The sequence below is a fragment of the Canis lupus genome, chromosome 18 (assembly GCF_011100685.1).
Source record: "Canis lupus familiaris isolate Mischka breed German Shepherd chromosome 18, alternate assembly UU_Cfam_GSD_1.0, whole genome shotgun sequence".
In the NCBI taxonomy this organism is placed as follows: domain Eukaryota; kingdom Metazoa; phylum Chordata; class Mammalia; order Carnivora; family Canidae; genus Canis; species Canis lupus.
The window spans coordinates 22672972-22693806 of NC_049239.1; the positions used below are offsets into that span (position 1 = coordinate 22672972).

The 20835-nt window shown below is 34.3% G+C and overlaps 1 protein-coding gene and 1 long non-coding RNA gene across 3 annotated transcripts in view; one reads left to right on the top strand and one right to left on the bottom strand.

Moving 5' to 3' along the window:
- Positions 1-20835, bottom strand: part of PCLO (piccolo presynaptic cytomatrix protein) — a 389747-nt gene that overhangs the window by 76427 nt on the left and 292485 nt on the right. Inside the window, exons 11-16 of one of the 2 annotated variants that reach the window (XM_038562845.1) lie at positions 16812-16920; positions 16203-16270; positions 15238-15452; positions 8565-8615; positions 4901-5025; positions 2402-2428 (exon numbers count right to left, since the gene is read on the bottom strand). In XM_038562845.1, coding sequence (XP_038418773.1) covers positions 2402-2428; positions 4901-5025; positions 8565-8615; positions 15238-15452; positions 16203-16270; positions 16812-16920 — 595 coding nt within the window. Of the gene's footprint in view, positions 1-2401; positions 2429-4900; positions 5026-8564; positions 8616-15237; positions 15453-16202; positions 16271-16811; positions 16921-20835 lie in introns of those variants that run through there. The other variant, XM_038562846.1, reaches the window with a different exon arrangement.
- On the top strand, positions 2142-5769 carry LOC119864189. Its single transcript, XR_005373234.1, has 2 exons — positions 2142-3504; positions 5658-5769. It is a non-coding gene; the product is annotated as an uncharacterized LOC119864189 (long non-coding RNA).

The window sequence follows — 20835 nt, forward strand, 5'->3', positions numbered from 1 at the left end:
AGGAACTGAACTTCCAGGTATCATGACAGCTAAAATCAGCTTCAATCATAGCAAAATTTCATTAATGGGAAAAAGTCTGCACTTTGTCAAACAGAGTAATGAGAGAAAACCAGAATGAGATCCTTCAGATACGCTCATTTTCACTTCTTAGTTATCCAGGGACAAATACTCTTTCCCTGTTTCACTTCATCTCGGTGCTGACAGTTAGACTTTCAGAGTTTATGAGTATATTGATCCGAGGGTGGGGAAAAGGAAATGAGAGGATATGAGAAAGTTGGACCAGTGAAATTCTTATCAGTTAACAGGATTTTTTTTCAATTTTAAGAATGACAAATTATTATATTTTATTATTGAAGAAACAAAGTTGTTTGGTTTCCTATAGATTGTTGATAAATAATTCTGTGTAATCCAATAGCCCAAGTACCTGTATTTCTTTTTTGTAGGAATAACTGACCACTAGTGACTTGATGTAGCCAATCATAAAATAAGAATAATCCATTAACTTTCATAACTGCAGGCTTTATAAGCTGAAGTGTATATAGGTTATTTCCCTATAATCTACCCTATAGTCTAAAGTTCTTCACCTCTGTGTGTGTGTGTGTGTGTATATACACACACACACATATATATGTATATAAAATGTATAAATTTGTATTATACCCACATATCACAACAAATTTAGGCCAGTTTTAGAGTTGCTTCGGGAAATTCAAAGTGGTATACCCTAAGAGAGTGTATTTGTACATAATACAATAATATCAAGTGCCGTTTACTGAGAGCTTATTATGTGCCAGATATTATGCTTTTCACTTTTGGTGTACTACTCTGTGTGTTTTAAAAAAAAATCCTGGGAGGGGGGTTATTATTATCCCTATTTAGCAGAAGAAGAAATCATTTTAGAGAAACCTCACAACTTCTAAGAGGCAGGGCTGAAATTCAAACCCAAGTACTTTAGGACTTTATTCACTGGCCTCATCAGCCAAAATTATAATGTTAGTACCTTGTCATTACTATTTTTTCTTGCACTGACAATTCTCAAAGAGATGGTAGAAGTGACTTCTAGATGAAACACAGGATAAGAGAGTGACTTCTAGGTCTTCAAAATTGTAACCAACGCATCCCAGACTATTTCAACTATTATTTACGTTTACAAAACCTGCTCTCTTCTAAATTAAATATAGACAATTTCCCCCCAGGTTCTCTAGATAAGGGTAGGAAGGTTCTGAAAAAAATGATTGATAATGTCTGTTCTAAAATGACACTTTTCTTTCAATTGAGCTAATTTTGCATATCAGTCTGAGAGATCTGGATGCTGTCCTGAGATGAACAAACTAGTCATCACAAGCAACCTTTCACAGAATCGAATTTACCATGATTATGTGGCTGCAAGGAAAAAAAAAAAGTTTCTGGCCACAGAAAGGGTGTGGTGACTAATCCTATTCTTTTCAATATTTAAATACCTACGCCATTCAAAATCAGAAACAGCCTCTTTTGGGCAACAGCTTGTCCGGATTAATAAAGATGTCAAATTTTAATTTTGCAGACAAAAACAAACCCTATAACATTAATATTCTGGGTAGAATTAAAATTCTCATCACCCCACTGCTATAGATGGTGCAAGATTCTCCTCCCCAAATAAATAGCACATTTCATATAAATGTAATAAGATGTGCAGAAGAATGCTCTTCGTTATGTGTCTGAAAGATACCCTTGTCTGACAATGTGATGATGTACCAAGTTATAAGCTCTGTTAGAAAACAGTTTCCTACTATTGGCAAAGGAAGGAGAATGTTTATGTTCCTGCCAATGTACTGGGGCAGGCAGATTATGGCATCCTGTTGCATGGCAATGCCTTCATGGTGCAGAAGGTATAAAGGCATGGAAATGTCTCAGTGTCAGGGCTAAGTAAGGAAAAAGACGAGAGAACTATGGTATTTAAGATCAGATTTATGCCCAGTATTGGACATCTGGAAGATCAGTTAATTTCTTGAGAAAAATGACTCTAGATTTTATTTTTATTTGTAATAGAAGACTCAGGAGAACTTCAGCCATGGTTATCACATGAGAAGCTAAATGAATTTTAGTGGACAAATTACATATGAAAACCAGTTATATCTAATTTCAGGTGGTCTTTCCTTATTCATATTCATATTTGATATAAAAATACTAAAATATTTTAATATTGTCTACTTTTCAATGTTCTATTGCACACATCTGCTAAACCTATTTAGTAATATTGTAATCAGAACAATTTGCTGGTAGCCTAATTCAATGATACCAACCTATAAAAAGATGTAAATTATAGCCCAAACTGAACCACAGGTGAATATACACAAATCAGCAAAAAATAAAACTCTAGACATTACAATGTAGCTTGACAATGAAAGAGAACCAACTCTACCTTGCATTCTGGACAACCATGACTTGACTGCATTGATTCCGAGAGCGAAAGTGAAGGATACAACAGGCAAGTTGGGAAGACGGGAAGAAAAAAAGTTAGGAACAGAAATAAGGAAGAAAATATGAGAATAATAACTGGAGGAGCTACACATATAAATAACATGAGGCAGAGTATAGTCTTAGAGTTAAAATGAAAATAACAGGTCACAAATGCCTTGACCACTGTACTCATTAGTAGTAATTTAAGGAAAGGTTTAGGAATTGAATAAGTGTAGTTCATTAGCTCCCTTTGGGGCAAATCCCAAAGAACAGGCATGTTTTATCTGACAAAATACATGGAGATGGCTTTAGGTGGAAACTCACTCTTTATTTCACTATAGTTCCTCATTTCCTGTTACCCCGTGAATGGCTGAGATATTCATGTTACCTGCCTGCCCTTTTGGGTTATTCAAGTATGTAATAGTCTAATTGAAACATACCCTGTAATAAATAAAACATAGGTACTCTCATATTGTATAAAAGGCGATATTCTCTAGGATATTATTAGAGATGACAGAAAGTAAAATACACTGCTTTATTTTCATTCATTTGCAAATGCTTAATTAGGGATATACCCTTGGCAGTGATTTCTTCTTGTCCCTTAATATTGTCATTAAATAACATTGGAGTTCTAATGACCCAGTCAAAGGCAGAATGAAGTTATCAGTTTGTTGTTGTTCTGCTCACATTAAAAAAAGATAGCCAAACTGCAGTTGTAACTACTAAAGATTTAAATGAACATAAAATAAAAACCCCCCTTTTCTGTGCTATATGGCTAATTGGTGATCCCTGTAAATTAAATTCAATGAATTAAAATTAGAATCACAAAACCAGCAATTCTAAATTTCTAAATAAAATTATTAGGATAAAATTAAAGGCTGTATACTTAGTTTGATAAAACACCTGGAAATTTTCAAATTATTTTCTGAGTATTACTTGATTTCTTGACAAAACTATTGGCTCTGCTTGCTTCCTTGGCCCTGTCATTATCAACAAGAAAGATTAATCTCAAAAGAAATGGTGATCTGATGGTGGTGATATAGTCAACAAACAGCAGATTCAAAGGTAATGTATAACTCTAACTTGGATCCTATTCAAACAAACCAACTATAGTCACAAACATGCTTTGTATGATCTCAGTGCTTTTAAATTTGTTCAGGTTTGTTTTATGGCCCACAATATAGCTTATCTTGGTGAATGTTTCACATGCACTTGAATATGTATTCTCCTATTGATGGGAAGAATTCTATAAATATCAATTAGGACTTCAATTAGGAGGCAATTGGGGAAATAAGGAATTATTTAAACATTTTGAAAGGACAGTGGTTACATGTAGTATTATGATTATGTTTTAAATGAGTTATCTTTTGGAAATATATAGTAAAGTATTTGCAGAAAAAGTTATGAGTTGAGATATACTTTAAAATAATCTGCGTAGAGGGAGTATATAAGGGTAAAAATGAGACATGATTGTCTAGGAAATGACGATTGTTGAAGCCGAGTAATGAATAAGTGGTGGGTCATTCTTTCTACTCATGTGCAACAATTCGAAATTTCCAAGTAAAAAGTAATATTCAAATGTCACCCCTCAAATAAAAAATGGATAAAAATAAAACCAGAGCCTTGAAATTACTAGCTTCAAATTCTTTTTTATTATGCCTCCAATTGTTGATTATTTATGGTTCCATCATGCTAATTTGGCTACTATAAGTTGTTCAGATAAGGTATAATGATCCATTGGGTCCAAATCACTGTTTTGACATCATCTTTGAGTACTGATTTATACACCAGAACGTAGCAATTTGCATTTATCATGTGAAAATTAAACATCCCCAAAGAACACTTGCTTTATATGAACAGTTTGTATAGACATGCGATTCAGTCATTTTTCATTTATTTCCCAAATATTTACCATACTTATTAAACATGTTTTAATATTCAACATTTCAAATATTATTCTTATTTTTTCTTATTTTATAACTCTTAAAACATTGATTTGAAAATATTCATATAAATAGGGATACATCAATAAGTCACTTAATGAACATGTAATGTGATAGACAATGATGTCCTATAAGATAAAACAGTAACTTACAAGTCCCTGAACATTGGTTTTGCAAATGAATTTAGGAAGGTAAAGCTAATTCTCTAAATTTGCTACAAATAATTCCTTAAATGATTTCACAGTTCATCTGATTAGTGAGTGTGGTTTCTAGATTCAAAAGGCTGACATGTCGTCAAAACAGGTTTTATCATGATCAGGGCTCTCCTGGAACACTTTAGGGCTTAATTACAAATTTTTATTTCCACCTTACCTAATAGTTGAAAATAAATAAATAAGACATATAAATAAAACTAAGGAACAGATATTAAACTTTAAAATTGGAGACTGGAAGAAATACTAACACTATTTTTTAATCCATGGCATGTGATACTTAGAAGACACTGCTTCTTTACTCACCCTCTCCCAGGAAGAAGGTACACTTTAACAAAGGGGTCCGAGTAACCATTGTTGTCTCGAGGGACAAGGTTTCTTGCTTGGAGAATATGGATTATGAGATTTCCGAGATCATAGTTGATTTGAAGCTTAAAGGGACATCAAAATATTCCATGAATATTTTGCTGTTGTCTTAAGAAATCTATAATACATTATTATTCAATAATTTACCAGTACTTTTTTTTTTTTTTTTTTTTTTAGTGTCCTAGGGAGCACCAACCTTCATTTCCATTTTACTTGAAACTGAACAGACTAGTGTATGTCTAATTTAATTGAGAGCTTCCAGGCACATGCTAATTACTAGAAAATGTGCTGTTCATTCTTTCCATGGTTAAAGTTCTGGCCTGTCTAAAATTCATTTAGAAGTATAATCATACAAAAAAAAGTATAATCATACAGTGAATTGCTAGTTATATTTTGATGCTAAATTTATACTCTTAGAAAAATACTACATGTTGTCAGCGTTCATGAATACAATTACTAGGATTTTGAAAATAAATTGCTGAATTTTTTAGAAAATGTCTTTTGCATTTTACCAGATAATTAGCAGTAGGTGGAATCATTATTTAAAGATAGAGCTGTTAGTCTGAAAAGAATATTTAAGAACATGTAGATTTGATCTCTTTCTATAGTATGTCATATTACTGATAGTTTTTTCCTGTGCCTGCTTTTCTAATACTGTCAGAATATAAGATAATAAGATCTTGTTCTTTAATTTTAGACACTGAAGAGGAAAGAAGAGGCCCTGCCTCCTAGATTTAATGGCTGTTGCATAATTATCACTGAAAAGGAAAAGATTAACAATTTAAATAAATATTTGAGAAGCCTACTTATTTCAAGATAATGGAGTTGACTAATTTTTCTCCTTCAAAACTTAAATATTCTTATGGCATCATTTTCAATAAAACTTAATTTTGCTTGATGCTGCTTTTGCTTATCAAATGACAGAAAGGAAAGGATCTATATGTGAGAGGAAAAAATTCATATATAAAAATACTAACCGATTTTTTTAATTATCATTTGAAGCAGGTATGTTGTGCTCATGTTGAAAATGGGAAATTTTAGAGAAGCCAAACTTCATTTAAAATCTGATAAATTTTTTTTTAAAGATTATTTATTTATTTATTCTTAGAGACACAAAGAGAGAGAGGCAGAGACACAGGCAGAGGGAGAAGCAGGCTCCATGCAGAGAACCCTACGTGGGACTCGATCCAGGGTCTCCAGGATCACACCCTAGGCTGCAGGCGGCGCTAAACCGCTGCGCCACCAGGGCTGCCCCTAAAATCTGATAATTAAAATAATTACCTAATATAAGCATAATTTTCATCTGGTTATATTTTCTGGCAGACAAGGAATCTTCAGTTGCTTTTCTCAACACAGAAAAGCTCAATTTGTCTGACCATTATGAAAGCAAAGGCAACATATAAAATAAAGTACCATGAAGAAAGACAAAAAATGAGAAGTTTAGAAATGCAGTAACTGGGGTTCCTGGGTGGCTCAGGGCCTTCGGCCCAGGGTGTGATCCTGGAACCCGGGATCAAGTCCCACATCTGGCTCCCCGAAGCAAGCCTGCTTCTCCCTCTGCCTGTGTCTCTGCCCCTCTCTCTGTATGTCTCTCATGAATAAATAAATAATAGTAAAAAAAAAAAAAAAGAAATTCAGTAACTGTGTACCCTAATGGGAATTGAAAAAATGGAATTATTCTGCACCAATTTTTACACTGAGATTTAGAACAGCTTCCAAATCGTTAAGGAGAACTTCTTCCCCTCGTACTCTTTTCTTTAATGGCCTTTATGTCCACTTTTATCTGGTAAGGCACCAAAACCATTTATTTAAATGAAAACTTGCAGGCTACCATAAGAAAGTACTTTTCAGAAACTATCCTGCAGTGCTTTAGAAAACACTCAGGATTGCTCAGATGTTACTTTTGAGACAGAATGAAATGTCCCCAGACATTTCTTTCAACCAGATTTCAACCAGAGCTACTCCAGGGTAGCAGATTGATCATTTGGGTGACCACATAATGTTTCATTTGCAAAAAAAAAAAAAAAAAAAAAAAAAGTTTCGGTATAAGAAAATAAATAAACTAGAAATCACTGTTATGAGAAAATATTTTTTAAAAACAGCCTACACATTAAGAAAGAATATTATCAGAGTAAATTCCCACTACAGAATTAAATATCACTGCTCAAGGAAAAGGAAAATGAAACAAGAATAAATAACCTCAAGCCTGAACGAAACATGGCAAATATTGGTCTGTGAGGAAGAAGCTTAAAAAAAAAAAAAAAAAGAAAAAAAAATCTAGGAATCAGAAAATCAGCAAATCTAGCGTTTTCTTGGTGACATCAAGGAAGATCAGGTCTGGCTTTCTTGCAAGGGGGAAGCAGCAGCGAGGAGGCAGGCCGGGCAGCATGGAAGGGGCCAGGCCTGGGCCCTTCTTCCCATCCCAGGCTCACGCCCGCTCTGCTTTCATCAGCTGGAGCCCAGATGACCGCTTCACTGAGGTCCTCGCACTTGCAGTCTCCCCCCTGTAACATCTTCTGGAGGCCACTGCAGTATGACATCTTCTTACGTATTCCGTTCGGTCTCCCTTACTCCAGAATTCTACCGGGCACCCTCGTGCAGGGCTAACACCACTGAGCTTGTGCTGAAGGCTCTTTTTATATTTAGTTTCAACTTCTCTGTACAGGAACATTTCAAGGCAGCAAAGCTGATCCCTGCCTATTATTACTCTCTGGCAGCGGAAACTCTCCTCTTCTTCCTACAGGAACACAATCCCCCTTTTCTTGGGGCTTAGCCTCAAATTAATTTGTTCAAGTCTGCTGTCCTTTGTGAAATCATTCATGAAAATTTCGTCTAGACTATGTTGGAGAGACAGCTCTAAGACTTCCTGTTCTCTCCCCCTTATCTGAAACCTGCCGTCTTCAAATAGTTATCATTTTACATTGTGTTTATTTTTTCTATGTGATTTTTCTTATCTATCCTGAATTACTTTTTGGCATCATCTGAAGCACAGTTTTTAAAACATTTCTGACTTTGACTCACAGTAAGAAATATAGATTATGATATAATATACACACAAAAACATGCATTTATAGATGTCAAAAAAAAAGAGATGTGTACTATTTTTCTTCTATGCTCCTGGTCAAAATCCCCTAAGTTGATTTTATGAATTACAAACTTGTTATGACCCCTGGTATGAAAAACACTACTCTAGAAGAAATGTTCAATAATTATGTAACACTTGTTGGTAGGAGGAAGGAAAGAGGACAGCATTGGACTCATGAAACTCTTAAAGAGGAACCCTCACACTTCTGGGAGAATCTGTTATATTTGAAACATATTCAACAAATATAAACTAAGACGTAAAACATACTGATACTGCTAAGGCATCAGACACATATGTCAAGTTATAGAATTCCATAAACAGATTTTATAAACTATATATTTGTACCAAAATGCTGCTCTATAAAATAGTATTTTTCTTTCACAGGTCTGAATGTGTAATATATAACACATACAAAACAGGAAAGGTCCTAACAGTGTTTAGAATTACAGTAGACCAGTGAGGGGGTGTGAACCAGCCAACGAAGATGGTACAATGAGGATTTTTAAAAAACTTTCATACCTGAATTTCCCCTGTAATCGGATGAGAGACAACCTTTGTTGCATCAGTAGGCTGCAATATTAAAAACATGTATTAATGGATAAGCCCATCATAAAATTGACCATTTCAACTTCCTTCTGTAATTAATTTCTATTTGGTCAGAACACACTGCCTGGAAAATGCATTTCATCCATCTGGCTGCTTTGGATTATGGGGTCTACTTCTACTTCTCAATTTGTGTTTAATTTTATAGATACATAAATCTGTTTTTTTCATTTTGCTCAACCTGTTGTGAAACTATAATTTTATACCTATAGGACTGCATTTTCAATTACTTAATGAAATGAATACTTTGGTTTAAAGTACTCAATTTAGCTATTTACAGGTTTTAAAGATCTATAGAGAAATGAAAAAGACGTTGTTTTTAGACAACAACAACTGCCTAGGAGCACAGAGCTTATAGAATGCCATCCTTGAGCTCCTTTGATGGATGCTCAACCCCTCACTGCTGCCTTCTAGAGTAAAGCACCCAGGCAATCACTTCTTCATAGTTCACATTCCTTAATGAAAGTTCTATCCTCTTCTATGTAAGTTCTCACTTCCTTAATAAGTTCCTTATGCCAGTAAAGCCCTAAGAGCAGTTAGGAATGTGATCTGGTAAACTGGTTCATAATGCTGAAAAAAGTGACAGATTACTGATTTGTTACATTTCAGTGCAGTATCTGTACAAAAGGAGAGGTGATGTCCATGACTCCAGATCAGCAATAGAGTTTCAGGCAATGTGGCACTGACATGGGGAGATATTCATTAAGATGGAGGCCAGCCTGCTACCCCCAAAATAAGGCCCTGTCTGCCTACATGTACATAATACTGGCCTGGTTTTAATAATTAACTGGAAAAGGAAAGATCCTTAATATTTAGGTAGATACACTTGTTGCCTTTCCTTTATATTTTTATTCTAGAAATGAGGGCAATCCAAAGAAGACTATTCCAGGTCTTGTTTTAGGAAATAACTAAGGAATACAAATAATGTGACCTTTTGTAAAATTATATAGAGTGGAGGTTAAATTTTCCAAGCCATATATCCTTTATTTAGTTGAGCTCCTTTATAAGAATGTCCATTCATTAATACTGAAACTCTGGCTGCAAAGGGTAAGCTACTAGTTAATGAAAAAGTATATTTACTTCAGAATTACTTTACCGCTTAAATTCAAAGAAAAGCAAACTGGATCCAGAAAAAGGACTATAGAAGCCTCTGAAACTATTTGTATCTTGAGTAAAGATGGGGAATTTCCGAAAAGCAGTTATTTTTGCATTCCAAAGAGGAAAACAAGAATAACACACATAAAAACAAAAAAATGAGACACAAAAACCCCTCATAAAACACAAAGCTAAATTATTATTGGTAACTTACTTTGTTTTGATCTCTTTTTGACAGTTGTATCTCATCTGACATATAATCATGCAAATATAACTAGATTTAGTAAACTTATGGACCATTTTTAATTGTTCTGGGGTGTGACACTAAACTCAATAGGGTAGAGAGGGATACTGTAGAGAGGGATACTTTAAATTACAGAAGGAAAAAGATCACTATCTTTTTGGACACTGAGCCAACCATGAGCCCCAGGTAGTTACCCTTCAAGATCAGACCAACTATTTTCCTTTCAATGATGTCATATCTTTGTGAGGTTGGTTTTTAATGATTGCAAAGATAAAAAAAATGTACTTCAGGAAGATCAGCGAGGACAGTGTATAACAAGAAATCACTTTGTTAGTATGCAGTCTGATTTCATAGTTTGAATTGTGCAATGTCTATCAGCTGCCCATATTCCAGTGATATGTAATTATTAGCAATGAAACAAATACATTATTTTTATTTCATCTTACATGTATTATTTTTTTCCAATGGTTATTCAGATACTAATTAACTAATTACTTAACAAATAAAACTGTTTTAGATGTATCTTTGGGCAGAAGACAGCCATGAAAAACAATTACTGAGATGTTCAGGGTACTCTGACCAGCAAACTTTGGGAAACCAATGACCTATTTCATAAGACACTTAAAACTAAGTACTTTAATTGAATCATTTATTCAAACCATGCCTTGAAAGAAATCATTCAGTCTTTAAAGATAAAATGATGAAGGTTTGGTTAGAATTTCAGAGACAAAACAGCTTGAGATGGTAAAATAAAAAATTTGAAGATAAAAATTTGTATTGAATTAGTTTAAGAAAAATAATCACTTAAAATAGTCATATACATAGCTTATATAATTTAAACATGTATTTAAATAATTTAGATTCATATTTTGCCTACATATACTCAGCAGAAATCATTTAGAATATTAACAGATTAATAATTACTTATGAATCATTATTTAGAATGTTTACTAGATGGTGTTCTAAGTATCCAAATGTATAATTATGCTAACTATATTTAAATATTTTAGATTTAATACATTTCATTACCTTAATGTCTTATTATTTAATAGTCTCATATCTAATAACAACACAAAGAAGTTAAAACCATAATTCTATAAATTATCTGAAGAACATATGACATGTGTGTACATATTACCTGACAGGGATAGGTAAGTTTCAGACAGTCACTCCCTATTTCTGTAATATCTCAATATAAATTCTTTAACATTGTAGGATTTGGAGAACAAATGAAAAAAATGTATTGCCTTTTATGAATACCACATGTTGATGGGTCAAGAAATATTAAAATTAAATTTATTTATCCATTGATCTGTTCAGAAAAAAAAGGTTTCAAGAAACTATACCAGCTAGATGTTGAAGATAAATGTCCCAAAAGATGACTAAGTAACGGTCTCTTTCTTCAAGAATGTTAGTATCTACTTACTATGTGTTTCAATGAGAAATGTTCATATAATTATATACATACACATTCCCAAAGTGGTTAGATTTGATTATGGTTATTACTATTGGCAAGAGTTAAGTTATCTATCATCACTAAATGGTAGGAGGCCAGAGGTAATTTTAAATATTCTAGTAGTTACTTAAAAATGTAAGAATCAGCTGGTGAAATTAATTTTTAATAATATATTTTAGTTAATTCAATTTATGCAAACTATTATAATTACATCATGAAATCAGTATCAAAATTGTAATGAAATAATTTATATATTTTTTCATATTAAGTCTAAAGAATTTGGCATTAATTCACATATTCAGGATATCTCAGTTCAGACTAGCCATATCTCAAGGGCTCAACTGTCACATGTGGCTACCATTATGGACAACATAGTTCTATAAATTTTTATTTCAGCAAAAATACAGCAAAACACATAGGCCACATTCGTGGCATGGAAAAGAATTACTGCATATCATAAAACATGTCAATATCATTTCCTTGATGCTTGCTCTACTGTACTTGTTTTTATCTTCTAATCATTGCCATAATAGTTAACATATTACAAAAAATCAAATTTTGCACTTCCATAATGTTATAGAGACACAAGTGCCATTGATATTTATATCAGAATATTTATTTTGTTACTATGCTGTATAAGCCCCCTATTATGTACTTAAACCATAGTATATAGAAAGTAGGATGCCTCCTTGGCTCAGTTGATTAAGCGTCTTCTGATTCAGGTCATGATCCCCAGGGTCCTGGAATTGAATCCAATGTCAGGGTCCCTGCCGTGGGAAACCTGCTTCTCCCTCTACTTCCCGCTTGTGCTCTCTTCCTCTCTCAAATAAATATATATATATATATATATATATATATATATATATATATATATATTTTTTTTTTTTAAGATGCAAATTGTCTTAAGAGATCCATAAAGCATAGAGGCATTTCAGAGGGAGGAGAAAAAGAAAAAGGATACCTTCTGATCTTAAGGCAGGATTGGACTATGGAAAGATTTCATGGACAAAGGCTTCCTGTTATTCTTATTTCATTTTTGCTTACAGCTTATCACTGGCTCTTCATTTCCGGCATATTGCCGTGTAAAAGTCAGGCATGGCACATAATATCCTCCAATTTACAACCATCTAGGCTTCTCTTATTTCTTACCCCTGTATTTTTTTATACACCTACATTCTAGGGAGGCAATTTCTGTTTCTGAGATTTTTTTTCATGTTGCACTCTCTGGTTGGAGTGCTGCTCCCTTTATCCCCTTTACTGATTCAGTTCATTAGCTAAATACCAGCTCTCCTAACCCCATTCTTCATGCCCTCACTGTATTTCTTCATGGCATCTAATATTATACTTTCACTGAATTTGGTTACATATCATTCTTCATCTGTAATTAGACCAGTACCTTTAATTTTTTAATTTTTTATTTATTGTAAAGAGAAAGAACGAGCATGAGCGAGGGGTGGTGGGGAGAAGGCCAGAGCTAGAGGGAGAAGCAGACTCCCTGCTGAAGGTGGGAGCCTGACAAGGGAGGGGCTCGATCCCAGGACTTGAATCATGACCTGAGCCAAAGGCAAATGCTTAACCAACTGAGCCACCCAGGTAACCCTAGACCAGTATCTTTTAAACCTCAAGGGGCAGCACACAACTTGGAGAACTTATTAAAACTCTTGTTTCTTGGTCTAATCCTTAAAGAAGGCATAGAGTAGGATCAAGAATTTGTATTTTTAACATGTTTCTAGATGATGCTGATGCTGTTAAAAGAATCACACTTTAGGAACCACTGGTCTACCTACTATGCAGGGAAAGGATTTTATCCATCTTTGTATCCTATACAAAGTGTGACCCCTGACACTGAGGTGCCATCCAAAAATGTCTGAAAAGTAGGAATGAGTTGGAAACCCTAATATACAGAGTACTTTTTATCAAGGCTATTGTAAAGATTGGACATTATGTTTACTGTAATAACCTCCCAAGAAAAACCACTAACTGAGCCCTTTTAGACTGAGCAGGGTAGGGTCCAACGCAAAGGTGAGGCAGCCAACTTTCTGGGGAGTAGGGATACTTTTTAAACAAGGTAGTGACCCAATCAGATCATTAAGCACAGATCAGACAGTTGGAGAGTAGTTTAAGAGGAAGGAAATAAAAATGGTGAATGGAGTTACCAGTAGTGAGTGCAATAATGTTAGAAAAAAAATAATGCTTTGCTAAAGATCATTGGTGAGTTCCGAGAAGACAGAAAATTGCTACAGACTTTTTAGGAAATTAGAATTCTCAGGATTAAGATTCAGTGACTGATCAGACATTGTGAATCAAGAAAAAAGAAGAGCAATGGAGGTCTTAAATTTGTACTTAATTTCCTGGAAGGATGGTGATGTCAGTTGCTGAAATAAAAAAATATTAGGATGAGAAACTCATAGAACTATAATATGCTTGGTTTGGAAACTTTGCTAGCAGAGTTTGTCATGTCTTGAGGACTTCTACCTGGAGATTGAGAAAGGAGTGAAAAATACCATCAGTCTGTAACTCAGGAGACAGCGAGCTTCCATGAGGTGATTCTCAGACACTAATACACAATTGCATGTGGTATAATACAGCTGTGTTAAAATATGTTTTGAAATTGAATCTACTCTCGAAATTGCACTTTGAGAAGCATTGCTATATTTAGTTTGAAACAAGTCATCAAATGATGCAATCAAATGCATGAGGAAAAAGCTATATTTTCATCTGCTTTTATAAACTTAAAAAATTAATTCTGTTTTCTTTTAATTGCCCAGTGACTTGGAAATAATAATGTTAGAAGTATTTATTTCAAAAGAAGACTTGCAACAAAGGAAAATTTATTAGTATGGAATTAGGGATAAAATTCAAAATGGCAATTCTATATTACTGGTTCTTCTTCTTCTTTTTTTTTTTTTTTTAAGATTTAATCTATTTATTTGAGAGAGAGATAGAGCAAGCAAGCATGAGGGGAGGGGCAGAGGAAGAGGGAGAAAGAGAATCTCAGGCAGATTCCTGTGGAGCGCAGCACCCAACATGGGGCTCGATCTCACAACCGTGTGAGATCATGATCTGAGCTGAAATCGAGAGCTGGATGCTCAACTGACTGAGCCACTGAGGTGCCCCAATCAGTATAGAATTAGGGATAAAATTCAAAGTGGCAATTCCATATGACTGATTTTCCTTATTTCTTATTGTCCTAAATTCTTTTAGGATAAATTTTATCTCTGTGTCCTTTATACCTTTTATTTAAATTATCAAATCCAATGTAATGTCTATCTTGCATTTCCAAAAAGATGCAAAGCTAACGTTCCATACACAAAGGGGCTCAGACAACTACAAAGAAGAAGAACCAGGAAATACAAAGCATTAGACACACCATTCAAGTTCCTCATAATTATAACTGCTAGAGTATTTTTTTTTTAATTTTTATTTATTTATGATAGTCACACAGAGAGAGAGAGAGGCAGAGACATAGGCAGAGGGAGAAGCAGGCTCCACGCACCAGGAGCCCGACATGGGATTCGATCCTGGGTCTCCAGGATCGCGCCCTGGGCCAAAGGCAGGCGCCAAACCACTGTGCCACCCAGGGATCCCAACTGCTAGAGTATTTTAAGAAATGTAGAAATACTTCATCTTTATAACATTTGATCCGCTATATTAAGAAATGGACATTTTGTTTCAATCCATCATTAGGAAGTGAGAGATCACAAGAAAACCACCTGAGAAGATGATACTGGATTTCCTCTGTCCTTGATTGAATACAGAGCTAGAAAATAAGTAACTCAAAGGTCACTTCTCACCTTGCTGCTGCTGTGCTTCTTTTTGTTCACTGAGGGAGACCCTGGTTGCCCAGGGCTGGGGACAGAACTGGATCCTGCAGAAGTAGGACCTGAATGAACGTGAGATCCTTTCTCCACAACGGATGACAGAACCAGTGGTGACTGTTGTAGTGAAACCTTCTGGAGCTCCGCTGCCAACTGCTTGGGATCAACCCCTGGGGATTTCGCTTTATCCACTACAACAAAATGAAGTGGCTATGTATTTCTCCATTTCATAGGTACTTGATACCATAGAACTTACATGAGTTCTAGATGACAAGGGAATTTACACGCACAGATGTATGAGAAGTTATACAGGCCTCTCCCTGTTCCTGAGGGCAGTAACCCAAACTCTCCATGCTGGCTGTAGCATAGGGAACACTCGAGAAATATTTGTTAAAGAAATAAGCCATATTTTTAATGTAATAAGACATCTACATTTATAAGACTACAGTTGTTAGCTAAGAAAGAGCTAAATCCATTTCGTCATGTCCTTATGAAATGACACGTGGATTTTTCTCTTTATTAGAAAAAGGCCATCAAAAGGTCCATAATCCAGTTATGCTAAAAGGAATCAAGTATGATCTAAAACTTCTATAATACCTCAAATAAATGGCCCCATGGCCTACTCTGATTGGATGAATTCATTTTTAAAGAATTAAAACTATAAACGCACACAGGAAGAATTCTGTATGAATTTCTTTAATGGGTCTGACACACAAGTATGTGTTTCCCTAGGATGCTACATCCATAGCTGCAGTGCTTTTGGTTTTGATTAAGATTACATAAGTAAATAAACACCTATTGGTCTATACCTACATTTTTGCCCAAACAATATGTTTGTGTTTATATCTTCATCATACAGAGGCATCATCTGCCTCTACAACTCCCTTTACATACACACCTTCACCCTTACCCACAGCTGGGAGCAGATTCCTTTCACCTACCAGCTCTTGGTGGCTCATGAAGTTCCAGCTGCTGGGGATTTTCAGAGTCGGACAGCATATTGAGATCCCTAAAAATTAAAACAAAGAAATTAAGAAAGAAATTGAGGAAATAGGAGACAAAAGGCCCTTTTTTCCAACTGCCCTGATTTTTTTTTCAGTAGGTAAATGAGAAGTGGTTAATGATATAAAGCCATTTCCAAGCATGCTCACCCTCCTAACCAAATATATATTTGCAATGCTTTTAAAAGTCAGCTGATAAAAATGATTTTTTAAGGTGAAATCTTTATTGATTAAATGTAAGTTCATTTTGAAATACTACACACATACACAAAATCTAAATAGGTTTAGGCTTTCATTTAAATGAAGCATGTTTCAATAAAAGCATGAAAGGGGGAGAACTACTGACATGATCAGACACAAAATTAGCTGAATTCTTTCTATGCTTTAGACTTTGATTCTGAACACAAGAAATCTATAAAACTTGTATTCACTTTATTTTCTAATTACTGAAAATCTTGCTGGCTGGCAAAGGTTCCACCTTAACAATTTTAAATTAAAAGAGCCATGAATAGCCAAAAAATGGAAACAAAAAGATGGGGAAAAACTCACAGTCTTACACATATTTCTGCTTCCCCACTTTGCTGACTAATGATACTCTGCACTTCTTCATACGTTTTAGAAGTTAAAGGAATTCCATTCCATTCCAATACTTGCATCCCTAAAAAACAAATTCAAGTATAAAATAAAAAATATGTTGTATTTCTAGTTTGAGTCTATAGGGCATAGAAAACATTTAAAAACCAACTCAGCACACCATTTCAGAGAACACCAGTTCAAAGTTCTCTGTAATGTTAATACCATAACCACATGTAGTTCAATTTCATCACTTACCTGAACACATCAAATATGTCTAAGACAACATGCAAAATATTACTTTTGAAAATCTATTAAATATTACCAAACACATGCATTTTGTTCACACTGCTTTAATAAAGAAAACATTATTAAACATATATTGCTTAGGCCAATTTTGTAGAAGAAAAAAAACATACAAGCACCAATATAATTTTTCCTTGGGAAACAAGCATCTAGAAGAGTATAGACTTTCATAATCCATCATGGAATGGGAGAAGTAGAAAAAAGTCTTAGTAGTTTGGTTTTAAGACATTGGTATTGCTTCAACTTTGCTAAGATAAAACAGATTTCCATGTGGTATTTTTTTTTTCTTTCTTCACTGTATGCAAGACGTTCCTGAGTAGAATCGGCAGGCGTGTTACAGAAAGGGCAGCTTCATGGGGGGGTGGCCTGTGCGGTAGTACAAGACCCTGTGCTCAGAAGGGCCCATGCTTGGTTTAATGCTTCACTGGTGCAATTTTGAAATTCTTAATAATGTTTCAACAAAGAACTCTACATCATCTTTTTGTGCTGGATCACATTAACTATGTTGCTGGACTAATTAGAGGGCATTTCATGTTTTCTCTTTATCTAGAAATAATTTTCACCTCAAAAAATAGTAACAACATTTTAAATTTTGCTTCTTTGGTCCATTTTATATGAGCTGTCAAATAACTCAGGAGTACATATTTGGCATGAATCACCTCTTCCTAATATGTAGCTATGTGAAATGGATATAAATTGGATGAAACTATCCAAAGTAATAGTGCCCAAATATTTGTGAGTGCTGTCAGCTTTACCTAAGACAGTATCTGCATGCCATAACTAGGCTATAATTTAATTAAAAGGAAATACTTGTGGAACAATTAGGATTTCAATGAGCTTCACAGATGCCTATGTGAAATTCTCTATTGCTCACCATTGGTTTCAGTGGAAAACTCTAAATATGGCCTAATTGAATCTTTAAAGGTTTTAATGATTTTGATTTACACTGGAAAGCATTATTACCAGTTACAAACAAGGGAAATACTTTTACTAGAGTGAAATGGCAAAAGAAGTCCATAAAAATGTCCACAATAACACAAACAGAAATGGCTTTTCTAGAACTTACTCCAACAAAATGTTATCTTCAGATGGGCCTTAGGTTTAATTCAACAATCCCAGGCTGTTGTACATATAAAATGAGAAAATTACATAAGAGACAACAGTGACACCACTAAAGAAAAGTTTACCACTACAAAAGGAAAATCATGCTGAAAAACACACTTAAAAAAAAGTCAAGATAAAGAGTATATTTATATACAGATGATTTTGAATTGAAACAATTAGTGTTATAATTGCATTGTCACTTTTCGGCAAAAGCATATTCTATGAAAAGAAATAGCTGCATAATCTTCATGCTTCTTCTCTTGGATTAGCTAATATTTCATCTCTCAAAATAAAGGGGCAAATTTCCAAAACATAATCACCCAACAAAATTTAAAAATGCTTCTGGTATTACAAAGGGAAAGTTATTTAGAATCAGTGATAAATTTCTGGAAAAAACAAAAACAAAACCAACCCAGCAACAGATAACTAGAATCTTGCCTAGAAACACACCTGTGGTCATAAACTACACAATCTGTTCTGTTCCATGATACACAGGCTAAACTTCTTTTGTCTTCATTCAGTTTCCCACCAGAGTTCATGCAGGACAGTGGTTCAAAAGATTTTGCTAGTACTTTTGTCCTTTTATTCTTGGTTCCATTGGTGAGGATCAGATGCCATAGGGTATGTGATGACTTGTACATTGTCCTTTAATAACAAGTTTCTTAAGCATCACCTCTCCTAATCTCTAAAAATCCTACAAGAGCCATACTAAAATAACCACGTGAATATAACCAATTATTCCTTCTTAATTCATAACAAGGTTTTAATCGTTATGAGAATTAAGTATGATATGATTTCAAATATAACATTCTTGAAAAATGTTAACTGCAAAATCCTATAAACTATTTTAAAATGCTTGTGAAAATTTGTGGAACATGATCATGCCACACTGAGGTTCACTAAAGTAATATTTTATCATTTAATTGACTTGAATGGAAGCAGAGGAGAGATAACTTTGTACTCTGACTTTTTTTTTAGAAATAATTCCTGGAGGATAGTGTACATATAGAGGGTTATATCTATTATTTAGCATTATGAGCAAACATTTACATTTTCTTTATACTTAAATTATATGAAACATGTATGTTATAAACTGCTCAACTTTGAGAGTCAACAGATGATATTTCAATTATATCCCTAGAAAGTACCTATACTAATAGCTTTTAATAGGACAACTAAGGTCATCTGAATTTTTATCGAATGTTCAACAGCTGATGACAGGATTTGCTGCTCAGAATCTTATATTTAACATGTTATTAAAAAACAAAAAAGACAATAATCAGGTAATGTTTGAACTAAAAAAAAATCAACATAAAACATTATCAACTACGTGTTTTTATAACTTCTGGGATTTCTTAACTTTATGTGCCCCTAAAACTAATGAATGGTATTCTTTATAATGCACGATATCAGGTATGTTATTTCTTTGTCTATAATTAATATTTACCATTACATCACAAACATCTTATGGATTAAAATTACTGAGTGAACAGTTGAAATCGTATATGTATATCCAAATATATATCACACAAAAGCTCATGGCTTTTTTTTTAAATTTTTTATTTATTTATGATAGTCACAGAGAGAGAGAGAGGCACAGAGACACAGGCAGAGGGAGAAGCAGGCTCCATGCACCGGGAGCCCGATGTGGGATTCGATCCCGGGTCTCCAGGATCACGCCCTGGGCCAAAGGCAGGCACCAAACCGCTGAGCCACCCAGGGATCCCAAGCTCATGGCTTTTTAAAAAATTCCATAACTATTTTTTCCACACCTAGTAAGTGGCAGGCACTACATAATTAATTCCTCACGTGGTGATCACCACCTGGCGTCTAATACTGTATATTGTCATAAAAATTAATAAAAAATGATACTCCACTAGCAAAAAAACAGAAACATCTTGGCAGTTAGTAAAATTAAGCTGATTAACAGAGAAAGAATTTTAAAAGTTTTATAAGTCTATCAAAAAAGGCCCAGACTCATTAGTGATGAGAAAGTATACATTAAGGCAATAATGACATACTACTTAGCTCTCATCATATTGCAAAAAGTTTAAAAGCCAGAAAATACCATGTGCTGACCAGGATATATAATCAGAAGACTCTTACTACAAAGTAAATTACACTTGTTGGATGGCTGTTGAGCTTTACTCTCACTCTGTGATGTGAGAATACTATGACTGTGTCATGTGAAAATAAAACAACTGCGTGTTTACAATCTATAAATATGTGATTATTCAAATGGGAATGCAGGTTAGTGCACCCCTCTGGGGGGCAATGTGGGAGAGCATCATTAAATTAAATACGTATACACTCTATGACCCGGAAATCTTGAGAGTCTATTTGAGGTAGCAGGCAGTATCAGGAGAAATGGGACAATGAGAGTGTAGTAATTTCTCAAGACAGAAATACCTGGCAGAGAGTGCAGGAAAAAAGACCGTAACTGGGCATTAAAACCAAAAGGAGGATCCACCTTAAAACTATTTTCCAAGTAAGAACAAGTGAGAAACAGGATCTGTCTATAGGACAATGACATTTTATGTACATTAAAGTGCTATTTGTACCAAATAACATTATATATTTTTCAAAAAAC